Here is a 23,906-nt window from a genome sequence, read left to right on the forward strand (position 1 = left end):
GATCACTTCTAGTAATTTCTTTTTGCAAGTGCCTCATTGAAAAGACTTTATTAAAGAAAACTCGATGACATAAAACTTTGGTAGAGAAAAAAGAGTGAAAAGAAAGAAAAAAAGAACGCTATTGCAAGCTCCTTAACAAAACTAATGTGATTGGCAATCTGCCGACAAAAGCTAACCAAGGCAGGCAGGGCAGAGTTAACATCCTCAAGCCATACACACACTCTCTAAATCTAAACACAAACCTAAACTCGCAAGACTATGAGCCATATCATTGCAAGCACCTTTAATCTATTAAAATCCACTACAAATTTTAAAATAATAAATATAAAAATATATAAGTTCATCTTTGTCCGATTCTCCTACTTTTTTCAACCCTATAGAAAGTTGTCTTCTAATGGTGGCTGGTGGGAAAAGAAGAGACTGTTGGTCCTGGTGGTGGAGGCTCTCCAGAGATCGTGCTAAGCCATCTTGTTTTGCCGAATCTCATCACTGTTGATCAAAGTTCTAACCCCATCTGGCTATGGCTGGATCGATTATGGGACTTAGATATGTATAAATCTTGCTTTGTTCTCATATTGCTAATCCTAAGGTGGGCATGGCTTAAGTCTAGACGGTACCATCTAAAGTGGATTACTCCAGCTGAAACCGCACTTGTCTCCTTTGTGCATACTGATTCTCGACCACAAACGGTAGTGGAGGAAGAGGCGGTTTTACGAGGGCGTCTTTGTATTTTTTTCTTTTATTATAGGCCTATAGGTTGTTTATTAGACAGACTGTGGACAAAAAGCTGTTTCTTTAGACTTGATGCCCTGTATTAAAATCCTCTGAGGATTAGGTTTCTAAGGTTGCCTAATAAAGACCCCTATAGATATCATAAGGACGCGCATAGCTTACTCAAAAGGGTACCTTCCCTCGCAATGGACTCTCCAAGTGTCAAAGGAAGAAAGAGTAGGTAATTACATTATTTATTTATTTTCATATTCCATATTAATGATTATTTTTTAATAATTTATTTGGATTAAAAAAAATTAATAAAATTAATTATAAAAATAAATAAATTAGACTATTTTACTAATTTAAAAATATCTAAAAATTTATTAAACTATTTTAATATAAAAATAAAATAAAAAAAATATTGCATTGGATATAAAAAAGTGATCAATTTTTTTATTTTAAAACGAAAATATTAGTATAGAATAAAAGAATTAATTGGTGAGACTTAAAATAAATAAGAAATTTTTATAACTAAACTAATAGGAGAGTAATACTAAATATATAAGTATTTTATACTTTGATATTGAATAATTGACACATGTTTCATCATTTAAATCTAATAAATATGTATCAATCATCTAAAGGTTTAATATATAAATGAAGAAATACACCAAGCCTAAATAAAGATTTTCTAATAAACAAAGCATAAATAGTGGACACCAATTTGAAAAGGATAAAGCAAGAGATAATAAAATATCAACGGCGGATTTGGTTGTATAATTATTATTTTTTAAAATAATTGTACGATGTTTTTGTCATCAAATCTAAACATGGGCCAAGGCAAAATCTCCGAAATTGTTATATATTGGCACAATGTTCATCCATTAATGTCAAATAGATTTCATAATTATTGAGTACAGCTTTCTTCATGGAATCCTCTTTGCCTAATGATGGTTGTATTAACAAATACCAAGCGATAATCTCCAGTTTCCCAAAAGAAAAAGGTTGGGATACAAGGAATTACATGTACAAGTACCAAGGTTTTTGGTACTATGAATCATTCGCGGAAGGAGTTATGTCCGCTCAGGAACACTTCAAGGCTCAAACCCAATGATATAATTGTAGCCAGTTGTCCAAAAACTGGCACAACATGGCTCAAGGCTCTTACTTTTGCGATTGTTACACGAGGTGTCTTTGATAATTCCACAAACCCTTTGCTCAAGAAGGTTCCACATGAATGTGTTCCATTCTTGGAACTTGATCTTGCAAAAGATTCCAGCGATCGTGACTCAGGAATTCCACTTGTGGCTACACACGTTCCTTATATTTCTTTACCAAAAACAATTCTTGATTCTGGCTGTAAAATTGTTTACGTTTGCAGGGATCCAAAGGATGTATTTGTTTCTTTATGGTACTTTGTGGCCAAGCAGCTGATATCCAAGAATATTGAACCAATTCCTAAAGAAGATGCATTTGAGTTGTTCTGCAAAGGAACTGCGCATTGTGGACCCTATTGGGATCATGTGTTAGGATATTGGAAGGCAAGCGTAGAATATCCTGACAAGGTGCTCTTCTTGAAATATGAAGAAATGAAGAAATACCCAAGTTTTTACGTCAAGAAATTAGCACAGTTCATGGGTATCCTTTTAGCTTGGAGGAAGAGGAAAAAGGGGTTATGCAAAAGGTTACAAACATATGTAGCTTTGAGAATCTGAGCAATCTTGAGGTGAATAAAAATGGCAGGCACAGAGAGAACACAACATTGGCGATTCCAAATCATGTATACTTCAGGAACGGCCAGGCAGGAGATTGGGTCAATCATTTAACACCAGAAATGGGAGCTCGCATCGACAGGATTTTTGAGCAGAAATTAAGCGGTTCAGGTTTGACATTAACGTCTCTTCCTGATCAAGATGCCTAGATTACTCATATACAGAGACAAAATCACTCTGTATAGAAAAAGTCTTTTCCTATGCCAATAAGTTAGCGAATGTAGCCACTGGACTTTAGGTGCTTCACATTGTGTGAAACACCTGGTTTGTTTGTATTTGTTTTTGTTTTTCATTTTTTTTTCTCTTTTTGGGTTCCCCACTTCAATCTGTTCTTTGAAAATGTAATGCATAGTTGATGTCAGTGGAACAATTGGAATAATAAATCATCTATATAATATATAAATAAAAATAATTAAATTTTTTCATGAAGCTCCGCTAGTTTTATAAAATCATATCATATGTTGTTTTTCAATGAAAATAATATATAATATATTTATAAAAATATTAATTATAATATTTATAAAAGTGTTAATTATAATATTTATTAAAAAAATTAGATGTAATGTTAGATGCTAATAATAAATATAAATTTTTTTATGTATTTAAATATAAAACTATTATATTCTTAAAAATTAATTATAATAAGTATTATAATTGTTATAATTGTTACATATTAATAATAATTTTTATCATTTTTATAATTAAATATATATATTTATATTTATATTTATATAAATAAATAAATATTAATAATAATAAAATAGTAAAAGAATAAAAATTTTAAATTTGAATAATAAAAAAAGCTAAAATAAATTTGTGACATGGTCCTTAATAATTATAAAAATATTTTAATTTATATGTATATGAAATTAAAAAGTAATAATAACAAATAGCAAAAATTTTAATAATTTGATTTCTTTTAAATAATTATTATATGGAACTATGACAACTTGTTAGTACAATAAAATACTTAAAAAATTAAAGTTGATAAATATATACTTTTCATATTTATTTATCTTATATATGATTGGCCTTACCTCACGCCCTTTCTTTGTGATTGGCCTTTGAGCCCGTCTAAATACTGAAAGTGGCTTTTTACCAATATACAGCAAATTGGATGTAAAATAGCCGAAAATAAAATTTTTTATCACCTAAATTTTTTATTTATATGATTTTTGCTTTTGAAACTACACGCTACTATAGTATATTATTAGTATTATGTTTTTAATAAAATTATAATATTATTTTCATCATTTATTTCTATATATATTTTCATTATTATAAAAAAAATTAAATGGCTATTATAAACATAAAATTATTATTTTTATTAGTGCTATTAACTAAATTTTTTAGTTTAATTTTAATCATATTTTTATATATTTTAAAATGTGTTTTTAGTATATTTTTATATCATAGATATATTTTTTAACATACACATTATCATGTTATTAAAATATATTATAAAAAATTCATAATATTATTTAATTTATAAATATCAAATATAAAAATATAAAATAAAAGCAATAAATCTTTCTCATTTGATTGACTTGATAATAATAAAAATTAAAAAAATATCATTTTAGTATTTTTAATATTATTTTTCAATAAAATTTAAAAAAAATAATAAATTATAAAATAAAAATAATAAATCTATTTTATTTGACTAATTTTATAATAATATAAGTTAAAATAATATATTTTGGTAACTTTAAATATATTTTTAATCTTTTTATTAGTTCTAAAATATATATATAACAAAAAAATTCTACCTCATTTAGTTTATTTCGTAAAAATATAAATTAAAATAATTTTATTTCGGTACTTCTTAGATATATTTTTAATATTATTTTTTAGCATAAATTTAGTAAAATAAATTGTATAAATAAAAAATTAGAAAAATTAAAAAAAAAATTGTAAAAGCAATTTTTTAAAAAATGTGGCTAGAAAAAAGGAATATTGGAATTAGACGACATCTGGCGAAAGATTTACTATTATACAATTGGAGGTGGGTTCCAACAATTTAGAAGTGAGGTAAAGGAGGTTGGTTCCGGTGAATTACAACAAGTGAGGCAAAATCATTTTGGAAGTGGATAGCAAAGAAAAGAATTTAATATTTAATTTATTCATTTTTATATTTTATACATACGAGAATTTAAAAGTACATTTGATATTTTCATAAAAACGAAAAACAAATATAGTTTAACCTTTTTGTGTAGAAAGTTTCTATTTTAATATTAAAAAGAATTCTCGTTTTTTTTTTTTTTTTTTTAATTTAACGCTATTTTTCTTAAATTTTTTGAAGAGTATTTTCTTTTTTTCTTTTGTTTTTTCGTTTAATCTTTTCAAGTCCGAAACGAGAAAGGTATAAATAAAATAAACGAAATTTTCAAGCCAAAGAGAAAGAAAAGTGAAGCAAGCAAGTAGCCAGAAATTCTTCTTCCCAAAAAAAAAAAAAAAAAAGTGCTTGACTTTCTATCAGAAGGTAAGAGATAGCCACGTTGATTATTTATTTCACGCGTCTAGCAAAACCCTAAATCACATCATTAAATTCAAGGATTTTACGAGACTTCTGGTAAGTTTCCCGTTCTCTTTATCTGTTTCATTTCAATTCGAATTCAATGTTAGTTTTGGTAGATAATTTAGTGATGATTTAGAAAAAATCCTTGTGGATGGTTTTAATTTTTATCTAATTTTCAATCGTGTTTCTCATTTTAGCACTGATTGTATCGTTCATGTGTAACTTAGGTTGCAGAAATTATAACTTTTATCACTAGCAGAGCATATCAAGATCATAAGTAGATGTTTAGTTCGGTGGATTGTTGTGGGAAGTTGGAGTGAATGTCTAATTATTCCAAGGACTGAGGCAGGATATCTGTCGAAAAAGATGGGGAAAGAAAAAAAATTGTATTTCAGGTTGTCATCGTAAAATGGAGAAAGTAAAAAAAAATATATATCTGTAGAAAAATTAAAGATGTCAAAGGGTCAATCTCAGCGAAAAAGTGATTTTCGGAAGAGAGCTTTGGGAAGGTGCAAGTCAAAGGGAAAAGCCAGTGATTTCATTGATATTGACGGTGACACAAACTTTAATGTTATTATTATTGATGCCCCAAAGCCCTCAGAATGGACCTCTCTTGATGCTAGTACATCTGGGAAGGATAAAGCTCATGTATGTGGTGATGTTATTTGCATTGATGATGATGACGATGACAGTGGTAATTGTGGCAATGCTCATGATGGTTTTGAAGATGGAAGGAAGTTTTTCTCGAAGTTGTCAAAGTGCTGGGATGCCTGCTCCAGAAAAATATCATCTCTTAGTCACCAAAAGGTCTCCTCTACTATATCATCTGAAAATGATGATTCAGATTGTTATATTGAGGAAGATTTTCAGGGAAATATTCGTCAGCAGTGGGAACAGGCTTCCCTTAGGAAGAAAATGTTTGACAACGTCACAAAAGGGCAATTTGGTTTTCAGGGTGAGGATGGCCCTGCAAGATGTAATGATGACTCTCAAATGAATGTGAGTGTTGATATAACAGCCGAAGCACGAACATCTAACAGCAATAGTAATCATGACAATGATAAATTCAATCAATCTGCTTGCGTTGGTGAAAATGCACGACCTGATTCTTCTAATCTTATGTCAGATGGAAAGAGTCAACATAAGGATTTTGAAGAGACTGTCCTGCAGGAGATGTGTACAAAATCTTCTTTTTGCAACACTCAAGCAATGAATGAGACTACTTCCATACATTATGCACATTCTGAATCACAGGTCAGATTGGATCTTCTTCCACTTGTTTCAAATGGTGGTCTATCTGATGTCCAAAATTATATAATTGGTGATAGAGAAATGCTCAAAAAAACTGATGCCTATAGACGTGCTCAAGAAGAAGAATGGGCATCCAGACAGAGAGAGCTACAAATTCAGGTATGTTTTCTTATTAATGTCTCTAATTAGCTACCTTTCAATGTTTTTTTGGTTTCTCTTACTCTGTAATTTTAGCTTCTCTGGTAAGGGCACACTAAAGAATTATACCAGTTTCAATATACTTTCTACTTGTGTCTCGGAATTAACTTTAAAGAGAAAAGAATTGGCGTCAATTTTGCATTTCATCTTCTTGCATTAGATCATCTTATTTCCTTTGTGAAGTTCCACACTTTTTTACCCAAATAAATATGACTTTATTTGATTAATGAAATGGAGATTTTGAAGTAAAGGAGTTCTTGCCTCCAATTTTGATGAAGTTGATAGAACCTTTTAGACAGCAGGAGTGTGGCAACATTTAAAATGATGATTATCATCATTCATCTACCTCAAACCACTACTTGTTATCAAGTGTGGTCTGTCCATTTGCCAGCCAAGCTCTGCCTGAGGCTCCAATATCACAAATTATGGGAATTACAATTAAAAAAAAAAATACCAATAATTTTTGTAATCTCCCCAAAATTTGCATTTCTCTTTTAGAGCACTCTTATAAATAATGGCATATCTGCATTCAAGTGTATGATTGACTAGTCAAGTTTGACCCATAAAACTAAGAAACATGGTTTTACTTTGCCTGTTTTCTATACTTCCATGCTTCTTCAATGTTAAACCAGGTTGGATTGAATTAGTCATGAACAGGTGAATGAGTTGCTGATACAAGCTAAAGATGCTTGGTAATCGACCTCTGATTTAAGTAGGATAGGTAATAGGTCTACTTTTTAAAGCACTAGCAATTTACTTGTGTTAATGCACAATTATTGATAATTTTATGGTTTAAATTTTTAGTTTAAAGTATCTTATTTTAATTATAAATATATTATTATAAAAAAATAATTGTATTTAGTTATATTTTACTTAAGTACTTAATATTACCATTTTACTTTAATAATTTTAAAATTAATGGTTATAGAAGAATAATAAAAATAATAATAAAATAATAGATATATATAGTAAATAAGTAGTATTATATAATCACTAATTTTTTAATTATATTTAGTTATCATTTTATTTCAATAAGCACTTAATTATATTATATCATTTTATTTTATTAGTATTTAATATTAGAATGCATTTAGTATTATCATTTTATTTGATTAGTATTTGATGTTATAATAAATTATTATATAACCACATCAAAGTCACATTTTTTTTTAATTGAAACTCTATATGATGTGGCTTTATAAAATGTTGTCAAGTGGAGCCTCATGGAAAAACTTGGTCTACTTTATATTTATATTATAGATTGGTTTGCACCCCTAAATGTGCAGTAGAATACCCTGAAGTATTGATTCTTGATTCATGCAAATTTTGTTGTTTCCATATAGAGTTTCTTTGTCTCTGATATCATTGGGAAATAGTTGAAATTAGTAGTTTGCCTCAGAACATGTAACATAGATTGACTGTAAACTATCTAATGCTCAACACAGAGCCCGTCTTATGTCTTTACATTATAATAATCTATGTGGTCATAGTCAAAGTTATTTCTTTTACTTATTGTTAACAAGTTGTCTGAAGCTCTTGGAGCAGCCAATTGATCCCAGCTGCTAGACTTTTAATTACAATTGTTCTATCCGTTACCAGAATATTAGAGTTTCCTGCAAAATGGTTGATAATGCAGTTAAAAATAGGACTATTGGTTGATGAGGTGTCTGATTTTATTGATGATTTACCTCAGAATTTGTGTTTACCAGTCTTTTAAGTAAGATGCTGCCTAAATTTGAACCTTCAACTGTTAGCATCTATGGATTTTGGCGCATTTTTTTCTCAAAAACATGGCATGTGATGCCTCCTATGTAGCAAAAGTGCAGTGGCAGGATACTGTAATAAATTTGTAGAGGAAATTTGATTGAAAGGTTAACTGACATGACATTGATTTATTCTTGCCATGAGTTGTGCCAACCTAGTTCTTCTGGGTGTTGTCTTTATGTTTTTCCAGCTGATGAATGATATGAAATTAGCTAAGTTAAACTCTTGGACCGAATCCAGGTTGACTACAAGAAACTAATATACTATTTAAGTAGTGGAGAGAGAGGTCCTCCATATGAAAGACTAATCCTACAATTTTACAGGCAGAAGAAGCAAGGCGCTTGCGCAAGAGAAGAAAGGCTGAAAGTCAACGTCTATTAGAAACAGAGAGAAGGCAAAAACAGCGGGTGGAAGAGGTTCGAGAGGCACAGAAAAAGGTTGGATTCTAACACCCCCTTTGTGTCATTTTTTTGGTTAATATTTACCATTCCTTTATTATTGCCCATTTGTCATAATTCTTATCCATTTTCACAACTTCATCATCTATTTTTCCATTAGAGAGTTCAGTTCTTCTATTGCATTTCTATACTCAGCATGATTTATATTTTTACAATTGATGATACCAACCTCAGGATGAGGAAACTCTGAATTTGAAAGAGCAGCTTCGAATTGAGGTGAGGAGGGAACTGGATAAACTGGAAGCTAATTGTACAGATATGGCTTCACTTCTTCGTGGCCTTGGAATTGATATTGGAGGTGGTTTTTACCCTTCTTCTACTGAGGTGAGTTGCATTAGTGCCCTATTTCTTTTTATATTTGGACATGTCTTACCCCGTTGTTTAAGACTTTCCATAAGATATGTAATACCATAGTCATTTGTTATGATTCACATTTCCTGTTCTCATAAAAAGGAATTGGTGATCTTGGTATCATACTTTGGAATGCTTGTTATGCTTGCCATTTGTACTCTTTTCTTTTCTTTTCTTTTCTTTTCTTTTCAGATTCCTCTTAATTCCTTCTCCCTCTCTGGTTAATTTTTGGATCCTGTCATGAATCATTTAATGATCTTCCAGGTACGAACTGCTTATAAACAAGCTCTGCTTAGGTTCCACCCAGATCGAGCATCAAGAAGCGACATCCGCCAACAAATTGAAGCAGAGGAGAAATTTAAGCTTATTTCTCGTGCAAAAGAGAAATTCATGCTGTGACATGATGCAACAACTAAATTGTGATTAAAAATCATTTACAGATTTTGAGAATCTTCCCTAATCTTTCCGTTGTATAAGTTGAGCATATGCTGTCCAAAAAATTTTGGGCATGGCAAAGCCATTAGGTTATCTTTTGACTGGTATATTTATACACATAAATCTTTCATCCACCATTTAGCTGAATAATTGTATGAAACCCAATTTCATGTATTTATGATTTCACATAGTTCTTAAGAAGCTTCATAGCAAAAGAGGTGGGGAAACGAAGATGCAGGTCTAACTAGTACTGTCATGTTCTGTATGCTCTCTGTTCAAACATACTGTTCTTTTGACTGCCTGAAGATGGGAATAGCATTTTCCTTTTGTCTGTGATTCTTCAGCATATTAATGCAGTTTATGGATAAAGGAAGCTTTTCGAGGCAGGTATATGAATATCGAATCTGCAAAATAGTTTAAGATGGCTGATTGGGTAACAAGAACAGAAGCAGTGCTGAAACACTTGGGAGTAGGAATCCTCACTTCTTTGGGGCTTCTGAAGCGCACACTAGTTTGCTATGGCGACACCAATACTTTTTCATGTATCTGATTTCTGAAAGTTGAAGGAACCCTGAGTCATGAACTCCATAACATGGTGAAAATGATAGTATCTTGCAAGCTTAATTGCTGAACTATGCAATCAAAATTTGCTAAATCAGTAAAATGAAGCAGTTCCCAAGCTGAAGAAATGCACGAATTGCAGGGAAGGTTTATTAAAGGAACCCGTTATTAAAGAACAAACTACAGAAATCAATGTTCTTGCATTTTAAGAATTCTCATAGTAATATTAAAGAAAAAGAATATATGATTTATGTTCAAAGAGGGGGAAATAAGCAGGAAAAAAATTTGTCTGCATCCAATTACATTATAACCCAAAATAGCTGAAAAATTATTACAAGAATCCCTAGGGACAAAATAATTCTACAGGTTGCAGAAGGGGAGAGGCAAACCCCATCAGCCAAAAATGAATTCTCCACACCTCTTCACCTAGTAAATTTAAATTCTCCAATGTATAAAACTTGTTGCTTTTTTCTTTTTTTCCTTTTGAGAAACTATGAAGAAAAAGGAGCAAGAGTAAAGAAAACAAAACTCCTACCGAAGTCAAAATTTTCTACTTCTGACTCTACAATAATGTGATCACCAGTTGAGAGGTGTATAAATATTGAAGACCACATAAACTATCAATAATCAATAAGCAGCTACAGTTTAACTTGTGACACAATCTTGGTAATATGGGCGACTTTGGTTTATGTACCTTTCCCACAGGGGCTTGTACCTGCCAATGGCCAATTTCAGCCATGGCTTCATGTTCCCATTAAAATGGACAACTGCAGCACTCTCGATTAGACGGTTGTCAATGTTCGTATCATATCCCAATCCTAACACATGCCATCTTCGATCAAGCGGCTCTGTTAAGCCATAAAATGCTAGAAGAGCTGGAGGAAGTGTTCCCAACTTCCATAATGTTCGATCAACGTTCTGCTCCTGCCAGTAATGATACTGTGCAGTCACATTTGCCTTCCTCCAAGCAATCAGATCAAAAACATTCATACCGAATGCCCAACCACATGCCTGGGGATCAAACTTTGAGCTGATGATTGGGTTCGAGAAATTGAGATACTTGTAATAACGATGAAATGCTTCAAGACAAGTTTCAACAGCTCCATTGACATTTCCATGCAAATCCAACGAAAACAGTTGTGTTAGATCCTTCTGGACTACAACATCATCATCAAGAAAAACTATCTTTTCAAGTTGAGGATAGATTTCGGGGATGTAAAAGCGAAGATGATTCAGTAAAGACAGGTACTTAGGGTTCCGCAGTTTTGGCTCAACCTTCATATCTTGATAGCCTGAGAAGTAATAGCTCCGTGAATCTTCAGCAAGAAGCTGTTTGACAACAGGAGCATAAGAAGCATTTAACCATGAGAACTCTTTCACATTCTGCACTTCTATAGTGGCCCCTTTAAAGTCATCACTGAGGAACCAAGCCTGCATAGCTCCGTAGCTGACTCCATTTGTGACTATGTGGAAGACTAGCTGCGTTGGATGGTCAGCATTGGAGATTGCGGAGTTGACAACTACAGAGGTAGCCAGTACATTATCTGAAAATATGCAATAATGGTAGAGATTGTTATCCATAAGTCTTGGAGAATTTCGCTTCTCCTCTGCAAGGTCTTGAAGGAGCGGCTTCTTAAGCCAATCAGTTGTGAGCTTTACTATCAGGCAATGGAGGCTCTTGGGTAGAGCTTCAGCTGCCAATTGCCCAAACACTGCACTCTGAACTGTTGCTGCATTTGCACGTTCTTCAAGGGCTTGAATATGTGATTTCATTGTCATTATGGTTGTTGCCACATCATAGTGAGCATCTTGCGCCTTGAAGATTAGAGATGATAGGCTACTGATTAGTGGCTCCGCTTCTTCCAGTGTTATGGGCTCCCCCGTCATGGCAGCTTTTGAAAGCAAAAGTTGGCAACTCCTAATCTGTTTGCTCAGCTCCCAAGCAAGGTGAAGATTATTATGCTCCTTTGCAATAATGACATAAGCCTTGGCAAGTGCAATTTGCTCAGCCAACTGCCTTGAAAATGAGGTCGCACTTAATATTTCCTTTGTAAAATTCAAACCTTCACGATTAACTGGCTCTGGTCTTGCATGGTTCTCCTGAAAGAGAAGAGCAGATTTAAGTCCACATTTAACATAAAATTATGCCAATGATGCATACAACCAAGTGGACATTATCAATTGTCTTCAGATATGACATGAGATTCAAATGCATTTCAACTGACAACTGTCTCTTAATGAAGCCGAATTGTCAGGCATGAAAGATATTCCTTATTGTCTACTGTTTACTAGCTGGAGAAATCCAAAAAACAAGAGAAACCCCACTGTGTAGCCTTTGAACCTGATGCATTTCAGACATGCACAATAAATAAATTATATTGCAACCATTCGAAGTCTTCTTCAATCAGGGGATGAGGAGGAACATAAGTGATACAGGATCTTATTATTTGTATCATGACCATGAACAAATTCAAAAAAAGAAACTCCACTTGCCCAAAATGATAGAAATGTCAATGTTAGTAAAAGAAGCAGGACAGTGCTACACTTTGACCTAAAGCTCTCGGCATCATGAGCCTAATGATTAGTGAAAACCTTGTCATCTTCCAATGGGGATGATCATTTCAAACAGCCTGTAAAACGATACATCGATAAAAAAGTAAGGTCTTACATGAAGGAATTGGTTTGATTATTGAACTTGTTCGCAATTGTCTGAATTCAGCAAATAAATCATTGAACTTTGGTTGATTGGTTAGGTCTCACACCAGTATAAAAGGAGAAGCTGAGCTGTAATAGTTGGGAAAAGAAAAGAAAAGAAAAAATAACCCCTTCATTTAGAGATTTAGGGTTGGTTGGGTGGGTTGAACATGAATGTTAAAGAAACTAAAACCAAAAACATAAATAACAAAATTATTGAGTTAAAATGGTTTCATCAGGTTTTGGGTTTAAACTGAATACCCTCAGTTAACCAAAAGAAAGATTATAGAGGTAGAAAAATGGAATGATTTAGAAGACTGAAGGTTATTAACATAAAAAGACGGAGATAGTATGTGGTGCATACCCCCCCATATAGTGCATAAGTATCATTTCACAGGGTATGTGATTGTCTTAAATTGATTAAGCTTGTCCATTAGGATCCTGTTAATGATTTGGACTTCCATAAAGAACTAAGAGCATTAATATTTTCCCCACTAAGGACTGAAAAATTAAGACTCAATTCACAAAATAAAACTCTAGGACATTCCAACAGCCCATTCCGGAAAATCTCGAAATCAAAATTATGCTCTTGAACCTAAATGTTATATACTCTGGTCCAGCTGGTAATTAACTCAAATAATATCCCAAACAAGTGCCATAGAAAATCTATCAATTTTTCTACTTTCTCGATTCTCTGAAATTAATTGTTCTTGAGCTTCATGATTGCACCAGTAAACCACAACAAAGCATAAGGTTTCTGAATCTAGATCTCCCAAAACAAGGAAACATAAATACCTTTCAATTTCAGTAGAGTCAACCAAGTTTATCCATGTGTATTACATGACTTTAGTCCATTATAATGATCCCTAAATAGGCTAAGATAATTGCATGTACAAAAGAAACGAACAAAATAGTTGTGAACAAATAATCTTTGTAGATAGCGTAAGGTCTAAACCTCTTTCCCTTTCTATTAACATGAAGTACTACAATGGGAAAAAGAATGACATTTCCTCAGTATTTTCAGGTTAATACTAGCTCCATGTAACTAACATCACTATAAGTCAAGCTATAAGGCAAGGTGAGCTACAAACCTGAAAACATGGCAAAATCACATGTCAAAAGCTTAGAAACATCTGTGATCTGCTCAACTTGCTCTCCAAGACTTTGGATATAATCAATGACAAAGACGCGAGGGCTTCAATTTGAACTCCTATATGCTTACACTAGTGCTGGTGGAGTACAAAAATAATACTCTTTCTATATAATAAAAATCCAAAAACAGTTTCAAGAATACCATCCTAAGTTTCTAACTAAGAAGCACATCAGGCCAGTAAAATTAGCCGCAACTGATCCTTTTCTTCTCTGATTCTCCCTATAAAACAAACAGTAAACCCAATTGAGAAGAATAGACATACCTCCCAACCACCAAAGAACCTGTCTCACACTAAATGTGAAGCAAGTCAACTAAACAGAAATCAACATCCAACTGTCACGTAATCAACTCAAAAGAAATAATATAGTAACTCAGCTAATATAGATATCAAACTAGCTAAAACTGCATTACAAAAGCATACAGTTCGTAGAAAAACAAAGCATCCAAAGTAGTAAATTACACATAAGACTAACATGTCCTATCAATTAGATAAAATTACCTAAGGTGAAGATCAAATGGGAATTTTCAAAATCGCAATAAATTCAATATACGGAAGGACGAAATGATTATAAGATTACCTGTAGGGGCTGGTTAACCTGATCCTCATCATGATGATGGTGAAAGACAAACAAAACAAGACCAGCAATCAAGAACATGCCAAGAAGAGCCCAGATCCACTGTGATAACCTCCTTCTAACCGAGCGCCGGCCGTCGGCAGCCCGCCTCCGCATCTTTTACTTGATCCTCTCTCCACAATTTACCACCAAAGATTCAAGATTTGAAATCTTGGCATATCCCAGGATTATTACTATAGTAAATACTACAGTCAAATAATAAACAATTCACATAAACGTCACTGCCACCGTTCAGCTCACCATAACATAATACATAGACATAGTTACACACAATCAAGAATTGTGAAAGAACCAATAACAAGAAAGAGCAATGATCAAGAAACAAGAAAAAGAAAAGAGTTGAAGCCAAGATAAGAGAATGAGTGGGTTAACCAATAACAAAAAGAGTGATGGGTGGTGATCTAGTCTAGGTTTTGTTTTTGTGTGAAAATGAGTGTATGAATAGTAAAGAAAGAGACTTCAAAAAGAAATTTTAGATTTTTAACCAAAGATGAAAGATGGATTCTTTTTGTTTTTGAATGTGATGCTGTAATATAATATATTGAGACTGAAGTTCTTTTCTTTTTTTTCTTTTTCGTTGGAGAAGGAAGCACATGAAAGCATGTGGTGATAATTGCTTAAATAAGAAATGTTGAACTTCGATTCTATTACTATATATATTTTCTTTGTCCAAAATTAATGAATCTTTCAAATTATGGAAGCCAATATTATCTTTGATACAATTACTACTAATTATATACATTTTGGTCACTATTTGTTGATAGAACCCATAAATTGATGAGATTTGAATGTCTCACTCATTCCTAAATTAATTTCATTTGATATATTTGTTAAAGGATATGCTACATAGTAAAAATTGATTTTTCTTCCAGAAAAAAGCTCTCTTTACATCTATCCATCAAATCAACCTTGATGAATGAGGCCGGAATATGAGAAAACTATATCAAAATGTTACTCCTAATTAATCATTTTACTTATTTCCTTGTTTATAAGATTAAGGAACCATAATGTGAAAATATTATACCGGTCCAATAAAATATAAGACAGACAAAAGAATGATCAGAGAAAGAGGCCCAAAATTATATTTTTTTTCTTACAGAAGAACATTGGCTTATGGTTCTAAGTCTACATCAAGAAATTAAGAGAAAACTCAAATGTGGATCAAGCTAGCTTCTAGGGTTAACATTGTATTTTCTTTTTATGAATAATTAATTTGACTTTCCAATTATAAAATAGAAATTCCGCTCGAATGGATGTCTCAAATTCCAATCTCCATCTTCTCACACAATTTAAAAATAAATAAATAAAAACACCATTTGCTCAAAAGATGGAAAGGGTACTGATAAAGTGAGTACAATAGAAGGGTAGTCAGTTGTGTTGTAAGTGTCACTGTCAAGTGTCGGCCTGTTCTCTCCAACCTCTCTTTAACCATTCCCCTTTCATATTTCAGTTTTAGTCTTTTCTTTTTTAGTGCATTTCAGCATTGAGGGTCTTTTTTCTAGGAGACCTTTTTGCTTAGTCCTTTGTTCTTTAGTTTCTCTCCCCTATTATGAGGTGTAACAGATTTCCTTGTATTTCTTTTCTTTATCACCTTAGAATCTCAAGAATACAGATTTTAAATCTTAAGGCGATTATTATAATAGAGGCTTTTCGGTGATTATATCAGATCCAGCAATTCATCATAATGGAGGTTTTCATTCGTTTTTCACCTTTGATTATCTTTCGTGATGCTGGACTTTATTAAAGAGAGAAGAGTGCACTTTACATTTGCATTAAAAAGAGTTGGCAGCAGCATCTTGTTGTGTCTTGCTTCACTCATGTATATGTTCTTGGGCAGTCCTTGTCTCCTTCCTTAACAGTTTACTATGGATACGATGGTGGCAATCACAGGACCAAAACTTCATTAAATTTCGCCCACGAATTCTAACTAAAACATGAAACTTAGAAGAGATGACTCTCCCAGTCTCCTGCACTTTAATAACAAAACCAGAAGAGCTACAGAATCTTTGTCAAAGAAAGAATGATGTGCTCAGAAAAGGGTATAGTTTTCAGGCAGCAATTTTTATTTTATTTCATTTTATTTATTTTTTTTACATGGCCAGAGCAGGAGGATATGTTTTATTGTCATACCAACTGTGAAGTAGGAGACATGTCATTAACTAATTTCACCAGGGCCCGACTACACATCACATGTACTTGTTTAGGTTTTACACGAACCAAGAAACTAAGGCTGTTCCTACATTTTCAGGCCTCTTTTTTACCTTTGCCTTTCGTTCTACTTCTTATTCTTAATACAAGTTAGTGTTTATTTTAGACTGCTGGTGGATGTCTAGAAAAAAAGTAACTTTAATCTTCTTTTTGTTTAATTTTTTTTTTTTTGAAGAAATCATTAATTTATATATTTTTAAAAAAATTAATTTGGAATGGAGTTTTAATTGATAAATAATCTTCCACTGTGACAACAATCAAGTTAGTAGTATTAATTAAATTAATATCTCCAAAATTAGTCGTATTTTCCTGCGTCAAGCCATATAAGCCATTGATATTTTTTTTAATAAGATAAAAGGTACAGAAAAAAGTCCTTCACCTATTTAGGGAAAGCCAATTAAACAGCTCATTGTTTTTTCTTTTTTGTCTCAATTACAACCTAAAGCTTTGTAACAAAGTTCAATTAAGCCCAAACAGCTAACCCGTCAATATTTCAGGAAGTGACGGGGTCCATCTAATTTTGCACCACTTATATGATGAAACCTATTTCCTTTTTACTATTTTCTTTAAATTAAAGTTAAATTATTAGAGAAATTTGCTGTGTTAAATAGTATAAAAATTATAAAAGAAAATATGATATACATAATAAGAAGAAAAAAACAATCAAGAACATTGAATCAAAATAAATTCCATGGTGATGTAGTTGCCCACTCTTATTTTCTTCTCACACAGTACGAATAAAGCATCTAATAAATGGTAGTAGTGGCTTCATGTTTCATCTTCTTTCTTTTTAATTTCCTTTTTTTTTTCAGATTTTTCATATTTTTTCTTTGTTTGTTTTAGGGCTTTCATCCATATAATTTCTATTTTGTTAAATTTTTAATGAGTTGAGATTTGAGATAGCAAGATTTGATACATCGAAAGTTGTAATCGATTGAGTGTTTAACATCGTAGATTTAGAGAGAAGAGGAAGACTGTAGCGATTGCAGTAGCAGTGGAGGAAGTGATGTTGGTGGCTGATTGATGTGGCGTTTTTATCGGTAAAACTTTGCATCATATTATTGTTATGGCCGATTTTAAAAAAAAGTTTGAAATTAAAATTATGATTAAAGATTAAAATATTGAGTTTTAAATTGAATTTGATAAAACATATATGTTATTTGATTTTAATAATAATTGAGTCCTCTAGTTTAAATTGATTGACTCTGTATTTTCTTTGTTGTTGTCTTGCTCGATGGAAGAAGAATAATTGTTGATTTATATTCTTCTACTTGATAGAAGAAAAAAAAGACTAAATGAAGCAATATGTGGTGGAGGTATTTGATGTAAATGATATTTTTCTAAAAAATGAGGCTAACTTTTTTTTTAACTAATCTAATATCTTTTAATTTTATTATTTAATTTTAATTAAATTAGTTTAATGTTATTTTTTTATTTTTTAGAAAAAGAAAAAGAGCGTAGATGTTTTAATATGGTTGGGTAGTGTTTTGAGTAGTCTCGTTACTGATAGCCTATTAATAATTAGAACTTTGTTGAACTTTTTTTATAAGATTAAAGGTAAGATCGAGACAAAATGAAGAATAAGGACTTTATTGGCTTTCTCCAAATAGGTAAAGGGCTTTTATGTACCTTTTTGCCAACAGAAAAAAAGCTAAGCCTCTAAAACTGCCACCCTTCATCTCCGAAGGAAGCTGCAACACACCACATCTCTCTCCCCTGAAAATATCAGAGAACAACAAAATCCATATTCCCACCTCCTCTGATTCTCAGGTTAATTTTTTTTCCTTTCTAATCTTGGAGTTCTTTTCTGCTTTCTTTTTTCCCGATCCTGTTCAGTTTAATTTGTAGTTGTCATTTTTCAATTGTTTTGTTTAATCTGATGGAATGTGTGTAACCAAGAATGACTTTTCTTCTAAAAGATATAATCTTTTCATTGTTACTCTATTATAAATAATCTTCTTTCACATTTTCACTTTTCTATGTTTGATTTTACTTGCAACAGTATATGTGTTTGATGCTAAGTTAGAAGCAATAAAATAACTTTATTCGATCCCAAATTTATTACTCATTTGAAAACAAAATAATCATTTTGTTGACAAGAAAATCTGTTATTCGATTTATTACGAGAAAAGTTTAATTTATGGTATTGTTATCTTTGCAGGCTAAGAGAGAGAGGAGATAAAGAAGATGAATAGAAAACCCGAAAAGTTTTCGGCAGATTTTGTGATTGGAGGGGCAGCAGCGGTGCTGTCAAAGACTGCTGCAGCTCCAGTTGAGAGGGTGAAGCTTCTGTTACAGAATCAAGGAGAGATGATTAAGAGGGGACAACTCAAAACACCTTATATGGGTGTCCGCAATTGCTTCAAAAGAGTCTTTAGAGAAGAAGGAGTGTGGTCATTCTGGAGGGGTAACCAGGCCAATGTCATTCGATATTTCCCTACTCAGGTCTTTCCCTATTTTTAGTCTTACAGTTAATTGTTTGTTGATAAGTTGCTTGACCGTATGCCATTAGTTTATGCTGCATCTTGTTTGATGTTAAACTATTTCAGTTGCCTCTTTTACAAGTATCATTGTTCAGCCTATTCTCTCAATTGTTACCATTTTTCTTAACTTTTTTTGGAGATTGTCTTTACCTATGATCTTTGGCTCAGTGATACAGGAGTTACCTGTAGGGTTTTGAGTTCAAGCTGTAGTCGGAGCCTAATTTACCCAAAAAAAGAAAAGAAGGAAAACCAACTCTCTGGCCCTCGTGTGAAAGTTAATAAAAATAGTTTCAGAGCTTGGTAACAGCTAATGATAGTGTTATTTCCCCAGGCAACTTCACAACATGATATGGGGCAGGCCCTGCATTCAAGCTCAATGTACTGTCATTGGATAGGCTGTTTTACAAGAAATAAAACCAATTGGATCATAATCTAGTAACTTGAATTTTGTAAATTAAGGGGTTTGTTAACAACCAAGCTTGAGCTGATCCAAACTCAAATCTGTTTTCAAGTGTGTCAGTTTGTCTTGACAACTTAACAAACAGCATCACACTAAAAAAAATTTTCCCATAGCTTGTGAAACTCTTATATATTTCCCATAGGCAAATAAAATATTAGTTAGTACTGGTATTTAAAGTCTCAAAATACTTCGACTTTGAGGACATAAATTTATGGTCAGCTGGGTAGGTAGCATTCAGCAAAATACATCGAGTGTGATGCACAAGGAATTGAGACACTCTACATTCTCTATATTACTGAGACTAAGATCTTGTTGCGTTCTATGCAGGTCACCAAGTGCTGTCTTGTTTACTCTATAATCCTATTTAACTCTCTCCCCTTCATTTCTTTTATTTATTAGGATCACTACTTTGCAGATAATGTGCTATCTATGACTTATCATTGTTGAATGTGGAATTTTCTGATCAAAGCACTTCACTACGAGCTGAACTATGGCAGTCTTTTGTTGACTATACTGAGATACAATTATTCTCCTTAGGCGTGAGTGCCTGCCTGTGTGACCCTAGTGCAGTAGCGTATTAATCATTATTGTCCTTCGCTACCTTGCTTTTTTCTTTGATCCTTTTATTAGTATATGGTCTTATTTTCCTCTTATGATCTTGCCTAATATAATTACTGAAACAGATGCTCGATTGTCCATAGGCTTTCAATTTCGCATTCAAAGGTTATTTCAAAAGCCTTTTTGGACATTCAAACGAGAAGGATGGTTATATAAAGAGGTTTGCTGGAAATGTGGCTTCAGGTAGTGCTGCTGGAGCAACAACTTCATTGCTTTTATATCATTTGGACTATGCACGTACCCGGCTAGGGACCGATGCAAGGGAATGTTCAATAAATGGTCAACGGCAATTCAAAGGGTTACTAGATGTGTACAGTAAAACTCTTTCAAGCGATGGAATTGCAGGGCTATATCGAGGATTTGGGGTTTCAATCATTGGGATTACTATATATCGTGGCATGTATTTTGGCATCTACGACACCATGAAGCCCATAATTTTGGTGGGACCTTTTGAGGTAAGTGCCTCCGCCTTTGGTTGTTGATCTTTGCAGGAAGCTTTATCTATTCAAGAGCAAATGAATATGGATCACACCTTGGCTGAAGCATGATTCATAACTGGTGGATGTTTGGTATAGTTATTTCTTCATGTGAGATCTATAACTCTTGGAGTTGTCTAGGAGAATTGTCCATAACAAAGTATCAGACTTTATGAATGCTAGATTAGATGGTTCAGCATCTGGTTTGGGACTATTGGCAAAATTCGAAAAAATAAAATCTGTTTTCATGTAAATGATGATGTCATTGTGTCAATTATATCATCAAACGATTCATTTCCTAATGAATAGTAATAACCTTAGTTCTGGTTCATGTGTATGAAGTGGGGTACATGTGTGAGTCCTGTCCTCCCTAGTTCACAATGGTGATTTCTCAGAGAGTTTACTGTTTATGAATTTTGCAGGGAAATTTCTTTGCCAGTTTCCTGTTGGGCTGGAGCATCACCACAGTCTCTGGGGTGTGTGCATACCCTTTTGACACTTTGAGACGGAGAATGATGCTGACTTCTGGACAACCCTTGAAGTATCGCAATTCCATGCATGCACTTCATGAGATAATTCGCCATGAGGGTTTCACGACCCTATACCGAGGAGTTACTGCAAATATGCTTGCCAGTATTGCAGGAGCTGGAGTACTAGCAGGCTATGATCAGCTACAGAGAATTGCAGTTAGTCACGGTTATGGCATCGACTCCCGCAAGAATTTATTGAAGTAAAATCTTGTAAAGATTTTTTTTTTCTTTTTTCTAATTGATTCTTGTACACAATAGTCATCTATAATTGTGAAAAGAATGAGATTAAGAAGGGAAAGAGGAGTTGGAAAAGGAAATCATGGGCTTCAGTGGCGGATTCCACCCTCAACGCAGAAGGCAATGAAAGGAATCTGCCATGTACATTATTTTCTGTAACATAATATTTACAGAATCAGAGTTGAAGCAGGATAAGAAATTTACTTCATCTTTAGTTTACTTTGAAACAGTGTTGAAACTTTTGATATTATGATTGTTTTAGTTCAATATAGTAAACAAAAAAGGAAAAACAAAAGAATACAGAAAAAGAAAGTATCTTGAGAATGCTTAAATGCAAGTTACGACTCACTGTTTGGTCTAAACTAGGAGAAAGTTGTGATTCTAATAATATATAAAACATTCCTCAGCTAAAATATTATATAATACACTAGTAAAAGTATAGTGCCCATTCACAGTATCCCAACCTCGTGCCTGTATGATTCTCATACTATAAATCTTTCCACAGGCGAAGTAAATTAATACATTAATTATTAAATTCTAGTGCAAATTGAAAGCATCTGAATCTAGCCAGCCTGGAGCTGTGTCACATTACTAATAAAAACTGAAATCTATGCACCAAAACGACAACAACAACAGTCATCCATTCGGATCTTTTATTCATTTGCGTTAACAACTGATATATATAATAGTAATAATATATTAAATTATGGAGGAAAAAGATCAAAGAAAACAAAGAAGCAGACCTTAATTTTGACAAGATGCACAAAGCTAAAAATATGTCAAAACTTCAAACATGAGATTGATGAGACATGAATTTGAAACAACAGCCACTTAGTTTTTGCTCATTAATTTGATCCATGCGGTCTGCCATCTCTTGTGTAAGATGATTCTTCCAATCCCCAATTTCACCTTTTCTAAAGAACACACTGTTGGGAATAGGGAACTGAGAATTTGGCCACTGCTCTCCATTCTTTGTGACATCCAAATTACTCAAATTCTCAAAACTACACAGGTTTATGACCTTCTGCACCAATCCTTGTCTCTCTTCCTCTATGTTAAAGGGTTAGCCCATAAATTCAGCTAGCGTTTTGACAATAGAAACAATATCCTTCTTCATCTCTTCATACTCCAAAAGCAACACTCTTTCAGGGGATTCTAAACTTGCTTTCCAATACCCTAAGACATGTTCCCAGTAAGGTCCAGAAGGAACAAATCCTTCACAAAATAACTCTAACCCTTCTTCTAAACTAGGATATTTTTCAGGGTTAACATAAGAAAATTTTCCAAGGAAATACCAAAGAGATATTAACACGTCCTTTGGGTCCCTACATATGTAAACAATCTTACAACCTGAGGCTGCAATAAAAGGGGGTAAAGAATTATAACTACTGTGTGTAGCAACAAGTGGAATTTCTGCGTTGCGAAGATGATCAACTTCAACGAAGGGAACACAGTCGTGTGGTGTAGTGGTGAGCAAAGGGTTATTTTTGGAGACATCGCTGAAACGAGAGCGAGTAAGAATGGCAAAAGCTAGAGCTTTAAGCCAAGTTGTGCCTGTTTTGGGAAAAGAACACAAGGTTGAGGTTTGAAGTTTTCTTGAGCTAACATCATTTAATGAATATAATCATGTTGGTACTAAAAGCCTTGGTACTGATGAAGAATATTTCCCAACATTTATTTTGGGAAGGGTTGAGATGATCTTTTTGTACTTGTTAATATGGGTGAGTGCAGGCTCTCCTCCTCCTCCTCCTCCTCCTGCTTTTCTATCCATTTAACTGGAAAAAAGTCATTAAAGTGAGATGCATGAAGAAATCAATGGGATTTGCTTTTATACACACACAAAGAAGTTATCAACAATTGGCAGCGTCTTTCTTTTCATACTTGAACATCAATATTTAATTAAGATTATAATAGAAATAATTACCACATTATATAAAAATAATCATTTTCATAATACAGTTATTTTGTTTGTTTTTAATTATAAAGAAAAATTATACGTTACAGCTGTATCCAAAATCAATAGGATAATACCTATTTACTCAATACAGAATAAGTTCATTGCAATGTTATGTGATAATTAATTAAATAATTTTTTCTAGTGGATCATACTTTCATTTCATTCACTCATATTTTCATATGTAATTTTTCTTTTTTTTGAAATCCTTTATATGAATCTATTTTTCCCCTCATTCCTTGAGTAACAGAAAGACCACGAACAAAGATTTTTTAAGTTTAAATTTGTTTATCTGGAATTTCTATTTTATTTTTATTTATTTATTTATTATTACTATTTTTTCCTATCTTTTTTTTAATTAGTACTGATAATATTATTAATATACTAATATATTATGTTAATTTTATTTAAAAAATCTAATTAAAGTATAAAAATT

The 23,906-nt window shown here is 32.7% G+C and overlaps 3 protein-coding genes and 2 pseudogenes across 4 annotated transcripts; 3 read left to right on the top strand and 2 right to left on the bottom strand.

The window, feature by feature from the left end:
* Positions 1-1,580: 1,580 nt before the first annotated feature.
* LOC8264693 lies at positions 1,581-2,948 on the top strand (annotated as a pseudogene).
* Positions 2,949-4,858: 1,910 nt separating this feature from the next.
* LOC8265052 lies at positions 4,859-9,651 on the top strand. Its single transcript, XM_002514572.4, has 5 exons — positions 4,859-5,058; positions 5,232-6,414; positions 8,541-8,654; positions 8,850-8,999; positions 9,291-9,651. Exons 2-5 carry the CDS (start codon positions 5,458-5,460, stop codon positions 9,423-9,425), a joined length of 1,356 nt encoding a protein of 451 aa, XP_002514618.2. The 5' UTR covers positions 4,859-5,058; positions 5,232-5,457; the 3' UTR covers positions 9,426-9,651.
* A 640-nt stretch (positions 9,652-10,291) lies between these two features.
* On the bottom strand, positions 10,292-15,115 carry LOC8265053 (hexosyltransferase GAUT11). Of its 2 annotated transcripts, none has more exons than XM_002514573.4 (2): positions 14,448-15,115; positions 10,292-12,122 (listed from the first exon to the last, which is right to left on the bottom strand). In XM_002514573.4, exons 1-2 carry the CDS (start codon positions 14,598-14,600, stop codon positions 10,668-10,670), a joined length of 1,608 nt encoding a protein of 535 aa, XP_002514619.2. In that variant the 5' UTR covers positions 14,601-15,115; the 3' UTR covers positions 10,292-10,667. The 2 variants fall into 2 exon arrangements, with proteins under 2 accessions (XP_002514619.2, XP_048228726.1); XM_048372769.1 differs by lacking the exon at positions 14,448-15,115 and adding an exon at positions 13,808-14,043.
* A 3,220-nt stretch (positions 15,116-18,335) lies between these two features.
* On the top strand, positions 18,336-21,735 carry LOC8265054 (ADP,ATP carrier protein ER-ANT1). The gene is made up of 4 exons (XM_015716613.3): positions 18,336-18,482; positions 18,874-19,157; positions 20,357-20,728; positions 21,172-21,735. Exons 2-4 carry the CDS (start codon positions 18,900-18,902, stop codon positions 21,481-21,483), a joined length of 942 nt encoding a protein of 313 aa, XP_015572099.2. The 5' UTR covers positions 18,336-18,482; positions 18,874-18,899; the 3' UTR covers positions 21,484-21,735.
* Positions 21,736-22,139: 404 nt separating this feature from the next.
* LOC8265055 lies at positions 22,140-23,128 on the bottom strand (annotated as a pseudogene).
* Positions 23,129-23,906: the final 778 nt, after the last annotated feature.

The sequence above is a fragment of the Ricinus communis genome, chromosome 4 (genome assembly GCF_019578655.1).
Source record: "Ricinus communis isolate WT05 ecotype wild-type chromosome 4, ASM1957865v1, whole genome shotgun sequence".
NCBI classification, from domain to species: domain Eukaryota; kingdom Viridiplantae; phylum Streptophyta; class Magnoliopsida; order Malpighiales; family Euphorbiaceae; genus Ricinus; species Ricinus communis.